General features: G+C 36.3%; 1 protein-coding gene across 3 annotated transcripts in view; it reads right to left on the reverse strand.

The window, feature by feature from the left end:
• Nucleotides 1-22,141, reverse strand: part of LOC150083765 (tyrosine-protein phosphatase non-receptor type 13-like) — a 478,105-nt gene that overhangs the window by 361,199 nt on the left and 94,765 nt on the right. For all 3 annotated transcript variants that reach the window (XM_090378206.1, XM_090378207.1, XM_090378208.1), the window contains 3 exons: nt 15,950-16,070; nt 12,106-12,286; nt 6,695-6,775 (listed from right to left, as the gene is read on the reverse strand). In XM_090378206.1, the coding sequence (XP_090234332.1) occupies nt 6,695-6,775; nt 12,106-12,286; nt 15,950-16,070 (383 nt within the window). The remainder of the gene's footprint in view (nt 1-6,694; nt 6,776-12,105; nt 12,287-15,949; nt 16,071-22,141) is intronic.

The raw sequence follows: 22,141 nt of genomic DNA on the forward strand, positions 1-22,141 counted from the left end.
TTCTTTTTATTGTTCCACATATATTTTGAAATTTCGCCAATTTCTGGTTCATATCTTCTTCAACATCATATCCTAGATATTTAAAATGTTTTACTTGTTCTAATATTTTATTGTCTATAACTATTTTTGTTCTCACCGTATTTTTTCACTTAAAAGCCATTGTTCTAGTTTTCATTGTTGATATTTTAAGTTTATATTCTTCTGTTATTTGGTTTAATTTAAATACTGTTCTTTGTAAATTATCTTCACTATCTTGAATAATTACTTGATCATCTGCAAATAACAGTGTATTAATTCTATTCTTTGTATTTAAATATATCCCTGTATTTATTTCCTCTTTCCTTTACATATCATATCCTCAATATATAGGTTAAACAACGTTGGTGGCAAGCTACATCCCTGTCTAATTCCTTGATTTATTATACTTTCTTCTATTAATTTATTACCTATATCTATTACTATTTTTGTTCATTGATATAAACTTTGTATTATTTTTGTAAGATGCTTTGGGTATCCTTTATTACTCAATATGTCCCATAGTTTTCATCTGTTTACTCGATCAAATGCTTTTTCATAATCTATAAATGCTAAATGCGTTTCTAAATTAAACTCTTTTCATTTTTCTATTATTTGTTTTGATATAAATATATTATCCGTACATGATCTTCCTTTTCTGAATCCTGCCTGTTCTATTAATATTTCATCAGAGATAATTTTAATTCTATTATTTAACTATACATTTTATATACTGTATTTAATATGCTAATCCCTCTATAATTCTTTGTATCATTTCTATTTCCTTTTTTTAAATATTGAAATAATTTTTGCTATCTTCCATTCTTCTGGTATTTTATATTGTTCCCAACATTTATCAAATAAATTTAGTATCCTGTCTTTTAAAACACTTCCTCCATACTTGGATCAGTTCTGCTTTTATACCATGCATTCCTACTGCTTTCCTATTTTTTGTAGCTTTCAATGCCTTTTCCGATCCTTCCTTCGTTATCGGATCTATGTCACTAACTGGGTCTAACTGTATCTCTTCTGTTTGGTATGTTGGATCTTTCCACAATTCTTCATAATGTTTTTTCCATTGTTTTTCCTTTATTATATTCATTCTTGAAGTGTCTTTCTCTGTGCTATTCAAGTGTTTCATCATTTTATATGTCAAATTTTGTCTTCCATGGACATCATGTTCTATTGTACTTATAAATCTATCCCATGACTCTGCTTTAGCCTTCCTTATTACACCTTTAGTTTTATTACGTTCTTGTTTATATATTTCTTTATTCTCACTTGTCCTGTTTTGTATATATTTAAGATATTATTATTATTATTATTATTATTAACCATATGGTGCAAGGAAGCCTGAGGCTTATGCTACACCAGCCAAAAAAAAAAAAAAAAAAAATTCCTACGTTACCCTGAGAGAGAAAAGTAGAAGGGAATCACCAAGAAAGCAAGAAAAAGAAGAATGATGATATCCAGCTCAGGACCGTGGGTTTGCCATACTCACCAGATGTGTTTTATCTTGTTTGTCTTGTACTGCTTTAGCTATTTCTTCATTCCATACCTTTACCCCCCTCTTCTTATAGTTTTTCCTGAATTGTCCTAGTGTCTCTTTTGCTATCTTTTGAATTATATTTCGTATATTATTCCATTCTTCTTCTTCTATTTGTTCTCTCTCCAATGTTTTACTTATTTTGTCTTTAAGCCTTTTTTTCATATAAATTTTGTATATTTTCTTCTTGAAGTAGATATACAGTCAGTCCTCGTATAACACGTGTTTACACTAAATGAATTCGATCATACACGATTTATAAATAGGGGAACTATATCTTATATAACACGAACCGAATTCGCTTATGTACGATTCGCCTTTGTGTTTACAAGAAATGGCAGCTGAACGCGGAATCACCCCAACCAAACGCAACACGATAGGAATGAAGAGAAGATTCTGAAAATGTATTTATGTTTTTTATATCAGTGAAGGGGAAACACATTTCACCATAATAACGTAAAAACCAACACAATTCCAGCAATCGGTATAATCGCAAATGCAATTAGATCGAGTTTACTACCAGTTTATAACGGATTCCACTAGCAGAAATGCAACTGGAAATTGTTTTTATTGTTTTATGGTAGTAACCCCTAGAAATATGCTTTAGTAAAATGTCAGGTGTTAATAGTGTATCTCAGCCTTTACGGTGTTGTTTATTCAGTTGCTACACCCGCATAGCTTTGTTTATGTGTATGAAGCGTGCCTCCTCGTTTTGTAATTGTGCTTTATTCCCTAAAAATGAGTAAAATACTTAATTAAAAGGTGTGAAAAGGAAGCGTCCTGGTGAAGACACTGCAGATTCAGAGAGAAAAAGAAAAGCAATACTGTATCGATAAACAAAGGCGGACTGAGTCAAAAATTCTTACCCGGGAAAATTTATAGTGGCCTCATACTAGTGTTTATGGCCAAAATCACACCAGCCTCCAACCAACCGGGGTTTCCCCAGTAATGCTTATGGCCAGTCCGCCTCTGTTGATAGAAAAAATATGAAATTGTGAAACGCTTTGAGCGAAATGAAAGACCATGTGATATTGCACGTGCTACAGACCTAAATGAGGCAACGCCGAGAATTACAAAGAATGCAGAGAAAATAAAAACAACTTTCATAGCGGGAACAACTCAAAGTGTAATTAAAATCCATTAGATTAAGACACAAAGAATTGGAAGAGATGGAAAGCCTATCATCTGTTTGGATAGAAAATCAAACAAAAAACAAGTTTGCTTACGATAGAAGTAAAAGCATTAGCAATATTTTATTACGTAACAGTCGTAATAAAATGCGTAAGTATTTTATTACGATTATTTATTGTTTGGTAATGTTTTGGTTACAAATGTGTGTTAAATCTTGGGTGGTCGGCACCTAACCCCATTTTTCCCATAGGGCCTGTTGTTTATATTGCACGATTCTGCATTGCACGAGGGTTTCTAGGAATGCAACTATCGTGCTATACGAGGACTGACTGTACTTTGTAACCTAACTCCTCCTTCCTCTGTTTAACAGCTTTTCTCTTCTTCCATTTAGTCCATAACTCTATTTTTGAAGCCACTAAAAAATGATCTGAATTAATATCATATCCTCTAAACACCCTAGTGTCTCGACATTGTTTTGCTAATTTTTGATTTACTATTACAGTCTATTATTCATTGTGTACCTCTTGCCGACCATGTATATTTATGTATATCACATTTTCTAAAAAAATGTATTTGTTATCTTTATATTATTAAATGTTACAAAATCTCTTAATTTACATCCATTTCCATTTACTCTGTTTTCTCCACAACATCCCATAATATTTTTATTGGCTTATTCCCTACCAGAGCATTATAATCTCCCAAAATAACTACATGGTCCTTTTTTACATTCTTATCTAGTTCTTTTTGTAACTCTAAATAAAATTTATCTGTTTCTTCCTCTTTTCCATCTTCTGGAGCATATATTCCAATTATACATAAATAACCTCTGTCTAATTTAAATCTTACTGTTATTATTTATAAATGTGTAGTTCTGTATTTTGGTTTTCCATTTCCGATCTATTAATATTGCTACCCCTCCACTGGCTCTTTCCTTTTGATCTACTCCAATGTATATCACTGTATAGCAATCATAATCTTTCGTACCTTTTAATTTTTTTCTTTGTTTCTGTTATTACTGCTATATTTACTTTCTTCTGTTTTAAGTGTTTAAGTAGTTGGACTTTTTTATATCCTAATCCTCCTCTTATGTTCCACGTTACAATATTTAAAATGTCCGTTATTCCTTTTTGTTTCTTTGTCCTAGTCCAAGTCGCGTCCCTTTATCCGTCCAGTTTTCCTCTTTGAGCTTTGAGTTTCTATCTTCCCTATCCTTCCTAAATACATTGTACATACCATACTGAAACTCATTATCCCATTATCCCCGATCTATAGGTGGTACCATGTTTCCATAAGCCCTATTATGTCAGTATTACTTGTCCTAACCAGCAGTTCAAATTCACTCATTTTATTGACAACACTGCTGGCATTACTGTATAAACAATTAAAACTTCGTGTTCTTGTATAGTTAACCACCTCGACACACCCCTTGAAGTTATTTAAGCTTGCTTCCCTGGCATTAGCTACCCTACTCATTTGAAACATTTCAAGGACTCTTGAGGTATGAGGCTTGAGGCAAGCACTACATTGATCAATATTATCAGATAAATGCGTATCTATATTATCCTTACCCCCCCCCCAAACCAGCAGTTTCCCTGAACCTTTAAGGTATCCTCAATGATAGTGGCAAAAACTCTTACACCACCTTTGTTTAAATGTATCCTGTCTCTACAAAACAGATTCCTTCTACCTACAAGTGTGAGCTAAGCTGATAAAAATTTCCCCCCAAACGTCTTGCAGAGTCCTTCAAGCCTTGGGTTAATCCACAAGGCTTTCAGCATATCCCTCCAATCATGTCTGGGCAGAATTGCACATACATAGACATTCTGACCTAACTCCAGGCATTTCTTCAGAATGGTCCTATTTTTGTCTAATAAATCGTCATATTGTGTGTGCTTAATAACATTAGTCCCCACATGAATAATAATATCTCTTTATCCCCCTTAAAATCTGACAATCTGTTAGTGACATCATTAATTGTTGCTCCTTCAGACATACCCTGGTTCTAGTCCACTTATCCTTATTACAAAAAATATTTCCCCTTTCCCTGACAATGGAGTCTGTCCTATTTTTGTCTAATAAATCGTCATATTGTGTGTGCTTAATAACATTAGTCCCCACATGAATAATAATATCTCTTTATCCCCCTTAAAATCTGACAATCTGTTAGTGACATCATTAATTGTTGCTCCTTCAGACATACCCTGGTTCTAGTCCACTTATCCTTATTACAAAAAATATTTCCCCTTTCCCTGACAATGGAGTCTCCTAATGGAACTAAGTTCTTCTGAACCAGAGCAGTTTGCATTTTGTTATTCTGCTCTGGGGCCCAAATCGGTAGTGCATCACTTGGTAAGTTACTAGTCACGAGTCCCTGACGAGTTCCCAGTTACGTTATTGTCGAGGGCAAGCACCTGTTTTTTTTCAGTGAATCAAATGCTTCTAGCAATGCACCAAATTTTAACTTTAGATCGGTACACTCTGTATAACAGCGACAGAGAAAAGAATCACCAGGTTAACTATGATTATCCAGTAGGTCAACCTTTGAATACATACCACAGGTCCTGCAAACCACGAAATCATGATTCACCCATATATAAATTGCTTGCCATCGGCTATTTCTGTATAAGTCACGATACCCACTGATAAAGTGTTCAAGGCGGATCTTGTCACAACCATTTTTAAATTTACTAAACATCACAGAAAGTAACTTTTAAAAAAATTATATTTATAATATTATTAAAATTAAATTTACAAACTATTACAAAAAAAAAATATCAAAATAAACTTTACAATATAATAAATAAATTATTTAAAGGCAATTATCTAACCTCCTTAATCCTAATCTAATCCTCTCTAATCACTATGATCTCCCTGTGCTTTCTAGCAGCACTACGAAGACACGTCTACTCACTGTAAATGCCAACAGTTGCATTCCATAACTCAAGTGTATTTGCCCTCACTCTGCAATCGGCCCAATTAATAGATGCCATGTAGCACCTTAAACTGTCAAAGTACCCTCGTCTAAAATTAAAACCAGTGTCTTTACCTTTATCTACTGCAACTGACGGCTGCATGATCACAACCTGCTAATGGTTTCTGTATTTTAAGCACCGTGATGTCGTCTGATTCATGAGCAATGATGAAGTCAAGAACTTTCCCACTAGTATTTTCTCTACCATGCTGGTACAAATAATAGTCATATTTTTTATTTAAAAATTTTGTTCCCCATGGTGAGTTTCCCTTCCACTTATTCCAATCAATTAGGGGCAAATTGAAGTCACCCATAATAAGACATTCACACTTTCTTGCTCATTCCATCTGCATGTAGAGACTCTTGTCATACTTTTTGCAATCTTATAGATTATTATAGTAATCTAGAAGATTGAAGGTTTGTAGATTATTCCCACTTTCATTATACCTTTGCTTCCAATAACTCACACCACACAGATTCTATGCTGGCAGACATAACTTCTAATATACCAAAAAATTTTTTTTGTGCTTAGGCTGCTTTTGATAAGAAGCTTGAGCCACCCCTTTATTTTCCTTATCTCTCCTAAATACATTATACATGTCACAGTGGAACTCTTCATCCCCAAAATCCAAACATCTACCTTCTTTCTACCTTTAATGAAGTTGTAAGACAAAATTAATTTTATTTCCCTTGAAAAAATACTGTTAGTTTCCCTCCCCAAACATAAAAATATCCTGAAACAGTAATTCTTTATAACTCTCATTTTTAATAGAAAGTTTCACTTTTGGAAAATGTCAGAAAATCATATTTCAATGCTCAAATCATTAATGAAAGTCACTTCCAGATTAATATCCTGTCAATGCACATTTGAAAAATTCAACGAGCTGCTTCCTTTCTAATATTAGGTAGAAATAACAAACTTTTCATAAATATAACTTTTATAGCGCCAAATTTAACTAACAGAATATATATATATATATATATATGTTTTGAGAAAATATAAAAGTAATCTAGAAAATTATACTCACTGTCACATTCTGAAATGGTAGCAACACAATTGGTATATTTGGTTTAAGACTTTGGATGATAAATTCTGGTCCATTTAATTTCTAAAGACAAAGAAAAACAGAAAAAAAAAAAAAAAAAAAACATTGTAATAATCTAAGGAAATTGCTTTTAAATAACTGAAAAAAAATAATAAAATTTAGGCTGTTGCTAAATAAGTCTGGCTTGCTTCTTGCGCATATTTAGATTTAATAATACTAATAACTCTTTACTTATCTTTTTCATTTGGAATTGTTTCCATGTATTTTTAGTAAAGTGCTGATAATAATCACTGACATGTAATTATCATGGTTATCATATCTTAGTCCAGGGGTGGCGAACCCATGGGATACGTGCCCAAAGGGACACGCATACAAATTTTTTGGCCATTGCAGTATTCAGTGTCCCAAAAAAATTTCAAACCTTGAACAACATCACTCCAGGAATCCACCTTGAGTCGTGACCTGCAGCACACGCCCATTCTCTCTGCCAGGCATGTAGTGACGTTACACCATTCAGTAAATAGCTGTATTCATGCAGTGATTTGTTTCTGAACCCGCCTGCACTCCAACTGATATTCTTTACAGATTCTTGCATTTAAATGACATGAACGTCAAATTACAGGGCTCTGGTAAGACCCTTTATGTTCAATAACATAAAGGCATTTTAAATTAAGCTGTGAGTTTTTAAACACGATGTACAGTGGAAATTTTAAATATTTTACAAACCTAAAAAGATGTTGTTGTTGTTTGGTTTTTAGGAGCATTAGCAACTAAGGCCATATTGCTCCAGGATATGCGGTGGTCATTCCCTGACCTTTCCGCATCCTCCGTATTTGGTGGTGACGGGCTTGAACCCCTGGTCTAATCAAGAAGCGTGTGCTACACACTGCTGCTCCTTCCCACCTGGCTACGGAGGTGCCTCTAAAAAGATACATCACTGATCTTGAAACTGATGAGAAAACAGACCATCAGAGCTGTCTGAACATCAATTTTTTCAAGATTTGTCAAGTTCAGAGAACTGGAAGAAACTACAAAATTCATTAAGTTTGCAGACAGTAAAAAACTAGCCATACTGAACCTGAAAATGTTCCAGTGGATCGACTGGATGACTGTCAATAAATTCAAAATATTTACTGAATGGCAGATCCACTCTTCAAACTAAACAAGCTAAAAACTAAATAGAAGCTATGGTCTTCAACAGCCAATTTAAGGGATTTTTAGAAAAAAGAACAGTACAGGATATGCACTTCTTATGAGCAAATAGATCTATTGGAAGCAGCAGCAAACAAAGTAGAAGGAAGCACAATAGGCCCAAACTTGTGCAAGATATCTGTGAGAACAGTAAACACTCACGATTCAGTGTTTGCAGCCTGTGTATTCAATGCTGTCTCAGGAGAAAACTGAGTTTACTGATTACTGACTGGCTATCTGCTTAATGTGCAATTACTTTACCGACTCCTTTTGCCTATTTTGAATGCACCGAAATCTATATTTGATGTCGGGGGAGCGAATATTATTTGATGGAGCTTAGTTTGATGATTATCAGCTGTCTAGCAAGTCTGCATTGGATGATGTTGATGGCCATATTCATCCACCACCTTTCTCTGCCCACAGTGCTATCCACGATGAGACGTTATTCCAGAAATGGCATATTCCCAATACACTCTTGATACTGTTGAATGGGGAGGATAGTGCAATTTCTGTACCACTTCCACAATAGTGACCAATGCATCGGGCACCCACTATCATCCCTCTTTCAAAGTTGGTTAACTCAACGTTTATCCATAGTGACATCGTCTATGTGAATGCAGTGATACAATGTACTTGTAGTGGTACATTGTATCACTAAGCAGTGGGTTCATCCGCTAGCGAGGGGGGGGGGATAATGTCAGATTACTCGGAAACCAGGTATCCCATGAATTCTGTCCTTTCAGTGTATTCTCTTGGTTGACACCATCATAAGGGTCAAAATGAAATTTTCTGCAAAGAACTTCACAGGTTAAGGCAGAAACACACTACTATCAACATCACGCGAGCTCACATTTTACTACAGCACATTTCTGGATATCACTACCATAAAACAATAAAGACAATTTGCAGTTTTCAGTTTATTGGACTTTTCTATCCAGCATATGGAATCTATCCAGTTATATTAAACGAGGCAGCAAAATAAGTAAGCAAACCCTTAGCCATAATTATGAGAGCTTCCTTGGACTCAGGGGAGGTACCCATGGACTGGAAATATGCAAATGTGACTCCCAATCCACAAAGGAGGATCAAAGGAAGACACAGGCAATTACAGACCTGTTAGTTTAACTTCTGTTTCAGGGAAATTAATGGAGGCACTAGTTAAAGAAGCATGCAGGATCATCTAGACAAAGACTTCAGTTATAGCTTGGACACAGCATGGATTTGTTAAGGGGAAGTCTTGTCTGACCAATTTGATTGGATACTATGATGTAGTCACAAAGGAACTGGATAATTTTGATATCATATATTTGGACCTTAGAAAGGGTTTTGATACTGTTGCACATGGAAGACTGCTGCACAAATTGGAGCAGTGTGGCATTGGAGGCAAATTGCTGCTATGGATAAAGGGATAGTTGAGTGGGAGAAGACAGAGTGGTAATCAATGGACACTGCTCTTTGTGAACTAATGTTATTAGTGGAGTCCCGTGGTTCAGTGTTGGGTCCATTGTTGTTTTCTGTATTCATTAATGATATTGATGATGGTATATCAGGCTTAATGTCCAAGTTTGGAGACGATACGAAGGTCTGCAGGTTGTTAATGACACTAGTGACAACACACTGCAACAGGAACTAGAAAAGTTGAGCATATTGGTTGAGAGGCGGCAACTGAAGTTTAACATTGACTAATGTAAAGTACTGCATATGGTAAGCAGTAACCCCAGAGTAACGTATCAACCGTGTGGTACTACACTGACAGTGGCAGAGAGTGAAAAGGAACTGGAGGTAACTGTACAGGCAGATATGAAGTTTTCTGAGCAGTGCACACAGTCTGCAAGAGTAGCTCATGGTGTCTTGTCAATGATATACAGGAATTTTTCTAGCAGGGATAAGGAGGTGATTATCCCCTTGTATAAGGCAATGGTTAGGCCACACCTTGAGTACTGTATACAGGTCTGGAGGCCTCATTTTAAGAAAGATATATAGCTGTTGGAACAAGTACAGACAAAGGCAACATGATTAGTGAATGGAACAAAGGAGCGCTCTTACAAAGAAAGGCTTAAGTTTTGCAAATTAGTGTCTAGTGACTAGGCACCTGCAAGGCGATCTGATTGAGGTGTATAAAGCCTTGAATGGTTTGAGTGTGCTCAACACTGATGGGATTCTTCCTCTTGCTCATAATAATCGCCTGAGAGGGCATAAATTCAAATTAAGGAAAGACAGTTGTAGGATAGAAGTGCGGAAGTTTGCCTTCAGCCAGCGGGTGGTTGATTGCTGGAACAAACTTCCATCTGTCGTTGTAGTTGATAGCTTAAACAGATTCAAGGCAGAACTGGACAAACATTTGGAGCGAGTGAATGGGTGAAATGAGAAAGGGGTGTGTGTATTTTTTTTTTTTTTGGCTGATGCTATATAAGCTTGCTTTCTTGCATCGTGTGCTCTTGCTAATGCTATAATGAAATAAATATATAAATTAAAAAAAAAAAGTGTAAGTAACTTAAACCCAAATTACGCAGCACCCTAAGTTGCAGTGACACACCGGTTGAAAACCACTGACCTACAAGGTCAAATAATCTTTGATTCCTAAAAGATCCTTGAAGAAACTGTCTGTCTTGAAGGAGCTCCTCCACGTAGGTAAGATGGACAAGCCGACCTTTAAGTATTCAGACCCCCCCACCATCTTAAATAAGTGGTAAAGCACATAAAACCGGCCTTCCCATCTGACCTATCATCTGTGGTATGTACCACCCAGAATAGGCTGTCACCAAATGGATCATCCTCTCCGTGCCCTCAACTCTCTGAAGAACTCCTATGACATCCTAAGAGACCCTCCAAATCCCAAGGATGTATTGGTGAGTGTTGATGTGGAGTCCAGATTCACTAATATCCCATCCCTCCTGATGACAACAAAACCACCCTCACCCACTCACACGTTTTGAAAGATCACTTTCCAAAGCCTACCTCCAGTTTTAAGGATAGTTTTTCCTCCAAACCAAAAACCTTAGTATGGGGAAATCCCTTTTCACTCTTGCGTACAGAGGTCTTCATGCAGCCATAGAAGGAACCAACCACCATTTCCATTTGCCTGAGATATGGGCTCCCAAGTATGTCAATGATGTTGTCTTAATATGGAACCATGGAAGAGATAATGACACAGTCTAATCCCATAGTAATAACATCTATTCATTTTTTTTTTATTTTGGAACTCAAACATTACCCATTACCCTTCCTTGACAAGCTCTTCATGAAAAAGAACACCTCTTTCTGCAAAGAGGTTACAGAAAACCCACTGATACACCATTATGGACTATCTTTCCAATCCCCCTCCCACCCTAGCATAAAAATGATTAGTTAAAAGCCCGACCCTTGAAGGTCCTGAGTCTATATAGTCCCCCAGGACTTATCCCCTAAACTTAACCCAGTCAAGTTAATTGAGACAATGTAAAACAATCATAAGTGTTTATATCTTCCCACCCTTATGGATTACCCCCAGGGGTCGCTAACTGCATCCAACAGCATAGGAACATCCCCCTTCAGGGAGGCTATGAAGACTGCCCCATTTCACTTTCCCTTACTACCCAGGAATGGGGGGGTGGATTCTCTCATCAAAACAGCCAAACCTAAAATGTAATGCCACATTTTACAGGTACTACAAGCTTCATCACATTCTGAAAACTAAGAACCCCATTTCCCTGCAGAGGTGAAACAACCAGGGCAGAGATATGGCAGTCAACTTAGTAGATTTTGTCTACCAAGTTGCCTGCCATTGCTGTAAGTGCAAAATCTGTCCGTGATAATGACATAAAGGGAACAATATGGAATATTTAAGGCTCATCTTGAAATAATTTTGACACTGACAACAGTGCTATATAATCTGCAAAATGCATTTAAAAAATTGTTTACAATAAGCACCGAGACCATTAATGACATGAGGCAGCAGTATATCATGAGTACTAAATTGCATGTATTCTATGGTCAGTGATGTCAGATGTGTACTTACATGGCCAAGATGTGAAAGAACAGCCAATTATATAACTGTGTTCACTGCATGGGTGCTATCTGCTTAAATAAAATTAGGTGATGATTGTAAAAAATGTAAAAAAAAACTATCTTCTGTAACAAACCATGGGTTCTGTCATTTTAAATAGTTAATATGGCATAATTATATACTTAAAAGAACAAAACAAAAGCCATTTTGAAAGTACCTTTAGTTTAACTGTATCATTTCCTATTAAATCTTGTCTTTCTCGAACAATATTATCTATAGAGTAATAGGATTTACTGGACTGCGTTTTTAAAATTCGTGGTTCTGCACAACAGGAATGAGGTGAAGAGAAGAGAGAACTAACAATATTTTGGTCCATATTGGCAACAGTACTGTATAATCTGCAAAATGCATTTAAAAAAAAATACTTTGTAATTATTATTTTATAATTTTATATTTATACAGTAATTTGCAAGACAATTCATTTCTTGTATGTATGTAGGGTGTGAGGACCTCAAAACAATGAGGAAAAAAAAGTTCACCTAAACATGTGATTCTGAAAACTTAGAGCTATGGCTTTTTGCATTTTAAATATTGGCATTGGAATTTAATGGTAAAAAGAATAAATATAATAAAATACTTAATAAGAATAAGCAGCCACAGAGTAAAATGCTTATCCACACTTGGTACGGATAAACATTTTATTATTGCATTTGATTATTCTTATTTCTTTTTTCGTTGTTCTTTATCAATGAAAACTCCATACCCACATTTCTTTCTTTTAAATTCAAACAGCCACAGCTATGTAAATGTTCAGAATTGGATAAATGGTTATATGAACTTTTTCTCCCCCCACTGTTTTCAGGGTCTGAATCAATTCTGAAAGTACAGCACACATATTATAAAATGAAATGTAGACATAGACATAAGCACTGTATATGCATATACACAGCCTTACCATTAATATCCAGAAACCTACATATCTATAAATAATTTTTATTTACAAGAAAAGTAATAACATGTGTTGTAACCTTTAGCCTTTATGAGAGCCTCTAGCCTCCAATGAAACACCTATCAGCAGTATTTTGTAAATTTCCCCCAATATTTCCATCATTCAGCCTTCAAAGTTGTGACCAGTTTAGCTGGTTTTTTTTTTTTTTTTTTTTTGGGGGGAGGGGGGGGGGGAGGGGGGCAGTGTCTCCTCACATGCACTGGATGATCTAATTCATCCCAGAAATAATTCTCTATAGGTTTCATTTGTTTATTTTATTAAATCACAAAAGATCCATGAGATACATGTTGCATTTCAATTTATTCTATTTATTTCTTGGATTTTTATTAAAATTCCAAGAAAAAATAAGCAAAGTACTATATAATGTTGAGTGAATATTACATTGAGGTACAAAGGGCATTCAATAAATGATCTATCTACCTACCTATGAAGGAAATGAGATAAAGCAAAAATCTTTTTTTAGTTTTCAATGTGACACCCCCTGAACTTCAAAATACTTGTTCCATTTTGTTGGCAATGAGGAAATACCAGACAAATAAAAATTTTTTCCTGTCTATCAAAGAACACGGAAACAGCAGACTTCAGTTCATTATCATCAGCAAAGCAATGTCCACATAAATTTTTCTGAAAGTGTCGAAACAGAAAATAGTCACTGGGGGCCAGATCCAAACTGTAAGGTGCATGGGTAAGTTCTGTAAAGTTGCAGTCTCTCAAAGCTGCAACAACAGCATGTAACCTGTGCATTGATGCGTTCTCCCAAAGAGGCAGCACACCTCTGGAAAGTTTTCCATTCCGTTTTTCCTTTATGACATCCCTTAAGTTGTACAGTAGGGATACATATGACTCCCCCAGTGATTGTCTTCTTGTGTTCCCAGTAGTGAATGTACAAAATTCCCTCAGCATCCCAAAAAATGGTGGCTGTAATCTTTCCAGCTGAAGCTTTCGTCCATTTTTTGGGTGGGAAAGAACTCTTGTGCTTCCATTGCATTGATTCTTGCTTGGTCTCAGGATGTTTGTTTGTTGTTTGTTATTTGGTTTTTAGGAGCATTAGCAACTAAGGCCATATTGCTCCGGGGATATGCGGTGGTCATTCCCTGACCTTTCCGCATCCTCCGTATTTGGTGGGCATGGACTCGATGGTCTCAGGATCCCAGTTTTTGAATACATGTTACTTTCATTACCCACAAAAATTCTGGAGATGAAAGTTTCAAGATCCCTTCTATAAAGCTCTAAATTCTCCTCACAACACCATACTCTGAATTGCCTCTGAACAGGGATCAGAAATCTGGGGACCCACCTTGCACTGACCTTAGTCATCCTCCAAATATTCATGGAGGATGGTTATAACTGATCCTCAGATATGTCATATTCCCTAGAGATTTAGGACACCTTTAAACATCTGTCATTCAGCATAAGGATTTCCTCAGCTTAGCACATTTCTGTAGTGGTTGCTGTCATAAGCCTTCCTGGATGTGGATCATCTTTGGTGGACTCTCTAACCCACCTGAATTGTTTTGACCAGAATTTCACCTGGTATTCTGAAGGTGCACTGTTGCCATACGCAGCCACCATCCTTTCATGAATGACCTTTGGCCCATTTCCTTCTTTGGTGAGAAACTTGACTGAATGATGCTCCAATTTCAGCAAATCCATAACTTGATACAGGTGTCTTCTCTCTTTCTGTTATAGCATCACAATCTAAAAACATAGTGGGATCAAAATTAGCGTGATTTAAGTTGAGATATGTAGGAACGTGATAAATCATGAATCACTGAAATATATGTTTGCTTGTTTATGGGTTTTATGGTGTAAGGGTAGTGAGGCCATAATGTGCCTAACTATGGTGATGCACTGAAATATAACTATGGGAAGTACCTTGGGTAGATCATTTATTGAATGCCCCTTATATCTGCAGTGAAATAAAAACAATTACTTTTATCTTATTAGTTCATTAATTTGTAATTAATTGGTAACAAGATAATATTTTTTTACTTCTATTAATCACATAAAAAGAAAAAATTCAATTTAAGAAATAAAAATCTAATGTGCCTAAAATGTAACACACTGCATACATTACCTAAATTGCTGAATTTGTTAATGTTATTATGCAATCATTTATGGGTGTATAAAAAAGTTTTACAAATTACTTCTAAAATATATGTACTTGGAGATCACATCCAGAATCAATTATTACCGGCAAATGCAGCAAAAATAAAAAAGCTATTCAACAGCTGATAGGCAGTAACACTAGGCGCCTCCGTAGCCAGGTGGGCAGGAGCAGCAGTGCGTAGCACACGCTCCTTGATTAGACCGGGGTTCGAGCCCGTGACCACCAAATACGGAGGATGCGGAAAGGTCAGGGAATGACCACCGCATATCCCCGGAGCAATATGGCCTTAGTTGCTAATGCTCCTAAAAACCAAATAACAAACAAAAACAAGCAGTAACACTACATCATGCAATATCAATATAACTATGGATAAATATATTTTGACAATTTTCCCTTTCAAAAGATAGTTCAAGAATAAATAGCAGCAATCAGAATCAATATAAAGTGGGACAGCATTAAACAGATTTTCATTCACTGTATTCGAAAAGTCCCTGGGTAGGTTCAGGTTCATTTCTGATTCCATGGCACCTTTCACAGAAACAATGCTGTGAATTTGGGAGAGCAGCACCAACCTTCAAAATTTTAGGTGTTACTTATCTTAGAAACATTTATACAAAAATTTATATCAATAGGTTAACTCATTGCCTCTGTGAATTACCCCCCTTCCAAAAATATTTAAAAATTTAATACAAATCTCACGTTACATTTTTTTTTTTTTGCATTATATTTCATCCGATGAAATTAAATGAAAAGCATAAATTACTTTCTCTCTGCACCTGCTGGAGAGGAGGTTGATGATTAAATAATATTTCTTCCAAAACTTCAGCAAAACTTTATTAGAAGAATGTATTTCTCTACAATGGATGAAATAACTATGACATTATTATTAAATTCTAATTAATCCTTGAAATCCTGAAAATGCATAAAAAAATAAACACTTACTGACTGTCCATCTGATATACAGATTTTGTATGATTTCTTTTCCTACCACTTCGATTTGGTGAGACTGGTTTTCGCGGATGGAGTAACATAACAAGTTCAGTAAGTTCTTTATGGTTGATGCCTAAATACAGAATAATCAAATCCAATATTGCTTTACAAAAATTAAAAAAATTAATGGTTTTCCAAAAATTTTATGACTCTTTATCTAATGATGCAAATCCAATGAGAAATATTAAAAAATATTAAAAATTGAATGCTGTTATATAGTTTTAGCATGTTTAGCATTGTAAAATACATGCTTAATAACTCAAGTAATATAAAGTGGAAAAAAGAAAAATTACTAATTGCACAAAGCATTAAGGCAATGGAACAAACAAGAGAAAAGGAGCATTTCAAGAAAGTAGGATTATATTTATTCTCATAATTATTTTTTTTTCTAACGAAATTGATTTTTTTAATGCATGTGCACTGAAGCATCATTTTAATATGGGTAGTGCACTAAAGTATCATTTTAATATGCAGTAAACTCATGAAGTTTGCAATTTTGAATCATTACTATAACATCTCATATTGTGAAATCTTTTATGAGTTGCCCAGCCTTGCAATTCAGATTAGTAATGCTTTCCATAAGTGTATCACATTAACTTGCACACCTTTTGGCATCTCTCATAATGTGAAAATATTTCACTTCTAGGTTATCCATTCTTACATTCCCAGGCCTGCCAATCCACTGAAGGAACAAAACAAAAATTTCCAAGACAGTGCTGTCTGAGTGGTGGCATTAAACTGAGAATAAGTAACAATAGTCTTTTTTGTAAAGTGTTAATAATTCGAAAGTGCAAAGCTAAGTGTCAACTCATGAAGTATATTACAATATGAGAAGTTAGAGCAATGATGACTCATTGCAAATCCTGTTTACTCTCTTCACGAGTTTACTAAATATTAAAATGATATCTTAGTTAACTACCCAATATTTATTAGTAAATCCCCAACCATCGGAATCTTAAAAAAGGACATACATTGAGTCATGTGAAATTTTTTAAATTATTCACCTTTTTCTATGAAAAAGGCAGCTGTAATTAAAAAATTGAATAACACTGCAAGGATGTACTCTATAACTAAGTTTTGATTGCACTCAGGAAATTGAAAAGAACCTATAGTATTAGTACTGTGCATGGATTAAAGGTTGAGAAGACGACAGAAGATACTTGTTGATATTAGACTTGAATTTCTGTAAATTGTAATTTTCAGTAAATAAGTGTGAAGGGAGGTTGTTGCAGAAAACAGAAGTTGAAGAAATAAATGAGGAAGAAGAGTTGGTTCTGTGAGTTAAGTTGGACAGTAAAAAGATGCTGACTGGTTTGGAAGAGAATCCACGTATCTGTAGAAAAGGCATGTGGCAGAAACAGAACATCTGTGAGAAAGAGATTAGATAGATTTTGTTAGAAATGTGTCATTAATCAACCTAACTGCCCTCTTTTTGAATGGAGTCTATAAGGCTGACAGAAGCTTTTGACCACTCCAACAATATTCCATTGTAAGTTGAATTTGCAATTTGTGCAGAGTGAAGAAAAGTAATGTTGATAGTACAAAGGGTACTAGGAAAGTTTTGCAATACAGCTTTGTTTATTTAATTTTTTCAAAGTAATTTCCTCTACATTCAATACACCTCTCCATCCTCCGAAACCAATCTTTAAACCAGTTCTGCCAAGTTTCACTAGGGAGTAAAGCACACTCGTTGTCCCAAGCCCATAGAAGGTCCTCATCACTGGAAAACCGCCTCCCTTTTAGCTTCATTTTCACATGCGGGAACAGTACAAAGTCGCAGGGAGCAAGGTCTGAACTGTAGGGAGGGTGCTCGAGAAGTTTCAGTCCTGTCGTGGTCAAATGTTCGGTGCAGGCTTTAGCGCGGTGAGCTGGAGCATTATCGTGATGGAGGTACCAGGTGTCCATTCTTGACTTTGTCCGCAGGTTCTTCATAGATCCAATGACTTTAGGCAGGCATTGTTCAGTATACCACTTAGCTGTGACTGTCTTCTGCGTGTCCAAAACGACACGTTCCACAATTCCACTCGATTTGAAAAATACAGCTATCATTTTCTTCTTTACAGATCGGGATTTTCTGACAATTACGGGTGTGTCGTCATCATCAAAGACCCAAACTTTGTTTTGAGCCTTGGTCGGCAGATCGTAATAGTACAGCCAAGTCTCATCACCTGTCACGATGTTGTTCACATACTGAGATTGTCCCTTATCAAACTTTTTTAACATCTCCCGGCACCAAGTCACACGTCGTGTCATCTGCTCTTCAGTCAGTTGATGCGGCACCCAGAGAGAACAAAGTTTCTTCACGTGAAAATGATCTTGCAGAATCGAACGAATTGCTGGTGCATTTAGGCCCAAAGTATCCTGTATCTGTTGGTGGGTCACTCGCCTGTTTTCGTCAAGCATTTTCCTCACAGCAGTAACGTTTTCCTCCGTAACTGACGTTCGTGGCCTTCCCGGCCTCTCAGAATCCTCCAGAGTGAAATTTCCCCTTTGGAATTCTCTATACCACCTGAATATCGTTGTACGATGTGGACAATCATCATCTAGTGCAAGCGTCATTTCTTCTAAGCACTGGTCTATGGTTAATCCACGCACGAAATTATACCGCAAAACTGTCCTTATCTCATTTCGTGACCACGATGCCATCGCAAGCACTTTACACTCTCACTACTAATGAATAACTGAGCCCATCGACTTGGCGCGGCGGCTACTATGCACGTATGAACATGTCTCAACATGCAGCAACAAGCAGCTTCCTGTGATTCATTGTTGCGTCATATTGCAAAACTTTCCTAGTACCCTTTGTAAAAGAGAAAACTTAGTTTTTTAGATGCAGAGGGAGCAATAATTTTGATGTGCTTACACCAAGAGAGAGAGGGGTGATCGTCTAAAGATCTGAGTGTTGACAAAGATAAGCACAGGAACAGAAGAATCCTTTTTATGAGATATAAAACAGGACTGAGTTTTAGGATTTAAATCAACTGGCTTATCTTTGCCAAACTGGAATATTGCCTAGAGATTATCATTTAAGAAATTAGTAGTGGGTACTGGAGAAGTTGAAGCTGTTGGTGCAGGGAAAGGTTTTTGAAACTGGAAGGTGGAATGCAATATGGTATTATCAGCAAAACTATGGATAGGATTTCCAGTCAATGGGTGAAGGCCCTTAATAATAAAGAGGTAAAAGAGTGTGAAAAAGAAATGAACCTTGGAGGTTTAGGTTTAAAATTTTTACGGCACATTAACAGCAGTGGCTATTATGCGCTAATGAACCTTGGAGAACACCAACATTGGTGGAGAAGTTAAAACACTCAGAGCAATCTACCATCACCTTCAACAATTTCAACATGGTTTATTTGGATTTTAGCAAAGCATCTGACTCAATTCCTCATGAGAAGTTACTGTATAAGCTAACACGTTTGGGATTACTGGAAAGATTCGAAGACGGACTGCAGGTTGGCTACAGGGCAGAAGGCAGAGGGTTGTGATCAATGGACCATACTTGGAATACTGTGTTCAAGCATGGAGACCTCATCTGAAAAAAAAGACATTGAACTCCTTGAAAGGTCCAAAGATGGGCAACTCGAATGGTGAGATCAGCAGAAGGACCATGAGGAAAGACTTAGATTATGTGGGCTACAGAGCTTGGCAACTAGGCACCTTAGAGGTGACCTGATTGAGGTTGGAATTCTCACTGCTCTAAAGAATTCCAAAACTAGGGGTAATAAATTCAAATTACAGGGCTTGAGCTTTAGATTAGATTGTAGGAAGTTTTCTTTTAGCCAGTGAGTTGTTGATAGCTGGAATAAGTTGCTCTCGCAGGTAATTGAGGTTGAAATTTGAATTAAGGTCAACTGGATACTTACCTGTGTGAGGAGGGAAGCATATAATTTGTGTTTTCTCATCTACTTAGTTGGGGTGTTTTTTTTTTTTTCTCTTGCCAGTGCAGCAAAAGCCTGTAGCTTCCTTGCACTATAGGGCAAATACTATTACTATTTCTATTATTATGAATATTTTTTAGATTGGTGTAACATCAGAAGTGGAGTGCTCCAAGGATTGGTTTTTGGACTACTGTTGTTTTTGATTTTCATAAACAACATCGATAAAGGGATAAAGTACATGTCTAAATTTGCAGTTGATGTAAAGAATGGGAGAGTTGTTAATAACCAATGCCAAGCAGTGCTTGTTCAGGATGACTTGAACAGGCTTCAAGTTTTAATGCTGAGTTTTAATGCTTGGTTTGGTTTGGATTTTATTGGCGCATTAGCAACTAAGGCTATAATGCGCCAAGACCAGGTAAGTTTTAATGCAGCAAAATGCAAGGTCTTACACTTGGGAAATAGCAACCCCAAAATAAATTATATACTTGGTAGGATTGAATTAAAAACTGTAGAGAAAGAGAGGGATCTGGGAGTTATGATACAGAAAGACATTAAGTTTTCTGAGCAGTGTAACAGGTAGCCAGGAAAGCCCATGGTGTCCTAACAAACATTATTCTGTACAGATGGGGAGGTCATAATCCAAATATACAAGGCAATTGTAAGAGATAGCATTTAGAATACTGTTTCCAAATAATGCTGACCTCATCTAAAAAAAACAGAAGCAGAGTTTCTTGTAAGGGTCCAAAGATGGGCAACTCACATAGTGAGATCAGCAAACTGGCAAAGAGCACCTTAGAGGGGAACCTGATTGAGGTTTATACGGCTATGAGAGGGGTTAGTAAAATGAATGAAGGCGGAATTTTCACTGTTAAGAAGAAATCTCGACTGAGGGACATAATTTCAAATTATATAGAAACAGGAGTAAGGGATACGAGGTTATCCATGTTTGATAAGTTTTTGCAGTTCTGACGAATGTTAAGCTTTTATTTTTTTTAGCCATTTTATTGACTTAATTGTTACATTAAATTATTTTCTATAAGTAGCTTTATAGTCCTAGTAAAGCTCCTTGGTTTATTCTGAATTCAGATAGTGATTTTGAAAGTTAATATTTAGTGGTAGTAGATTTTACAGTTCATAACTTGCCGTCATTGTTATATGATCAGAGGTAAAGGGAAGTGTTTTTGCTTTCGTAAAGGCGACTAGGGAGGCCTGAAACAGTATTTTAATTCTATAAATAGTCTCAAAAAAAAACAGCAAAGAGTTCCTTTCTTATGTAAACTCTAGAAGGAAGGGGATGAATCAGATTAGTCCAATGGATATCGATGGTTCAACTGTTGATGATTCTGCTCAGGTAGCTAACAAACTAAATGAGTATTTTGCAGCTACATTCAGACAGGAGAAGTTATTCAGAAGGGGGGGGAATGCCAGAGGTGTATTAAACTCTGGCAGTGAACTAGATGATTTTGTAATAGCTGAGAGCAAAGTGGAGGAGAAACTGTTGAAGATGAACATAAGAAAGGCACCTGGGGTGGATGGGGCCTATCCAGTAATATTAAAGCAGGCAGCAAAGGAACTAAGCAAACCCTTAGCCATAATTATGACAGCTTCCATGGACTTGTTATGAGAGCTATTTTATGAGAATTATGAGAGCTTCCTTGGACTCAGGGGAGGACCCATGGACTGGAGAGGTGCAAATGTGACCCCAATTCAGAAAGGAGGAGCAAACGGCGACACAAATAATTACAGATCTATTAGTTTTAACTTCTGTTACAGGGAATTAATGGAGGCACTGGTTAAAGAAGCACTGCAGGATCATCTAGACAAGACTTCAGTTATAGCTCGGACACACCATGGTTTTGTTAAGGGGAAGTCTTGTCTGACCAATGTGACTGGATAAGAAGATGTAGTCACAAAAGAACTGGATGTAGGGAATACCTTTGATATCACATATTTGGATCTTAGAAAGGCTTTTGATAATGTTACACATGGAAGACTGCTGCACAAATTGGAGCAATGTGGCATTGGAGGCAAATTGCTGCTACAGATAGGGGGATGGTTGAGTGGGAGAAGGCAGAGTGGTAGTCAGTGGACACTGCTCTTCGTGGACTAATGTTATTAGTGGAGTCCCTCAGGATTCAGTGTTGGGTCCATTGTTCTTTTCTGTATTTATTAACGATATTGATATTGATGATGGTGTATTAGGCTTAATGGCCAAGTCTGCAGATGATAAGAAGGTTGGCAGAGTTGTTAATGACACTAATGACAG

This window comes from Mastigoproctus giganteus, chromosome 7 (assembly GCF_048544385.1).
Source record: "Mastigoproctus giganteus isolate SK-2022 chromosome 7, ASM4854438v1, whole genome shotgun sequence".
Classification (NCBI taxonomy): domain Eukaryota; kingdom Metazoa; phylum Arthropoda; class Arachnida; order Uropygi; family Thelyphonidae; genus Mastigoproctus; species Mastigoproctus giganteus.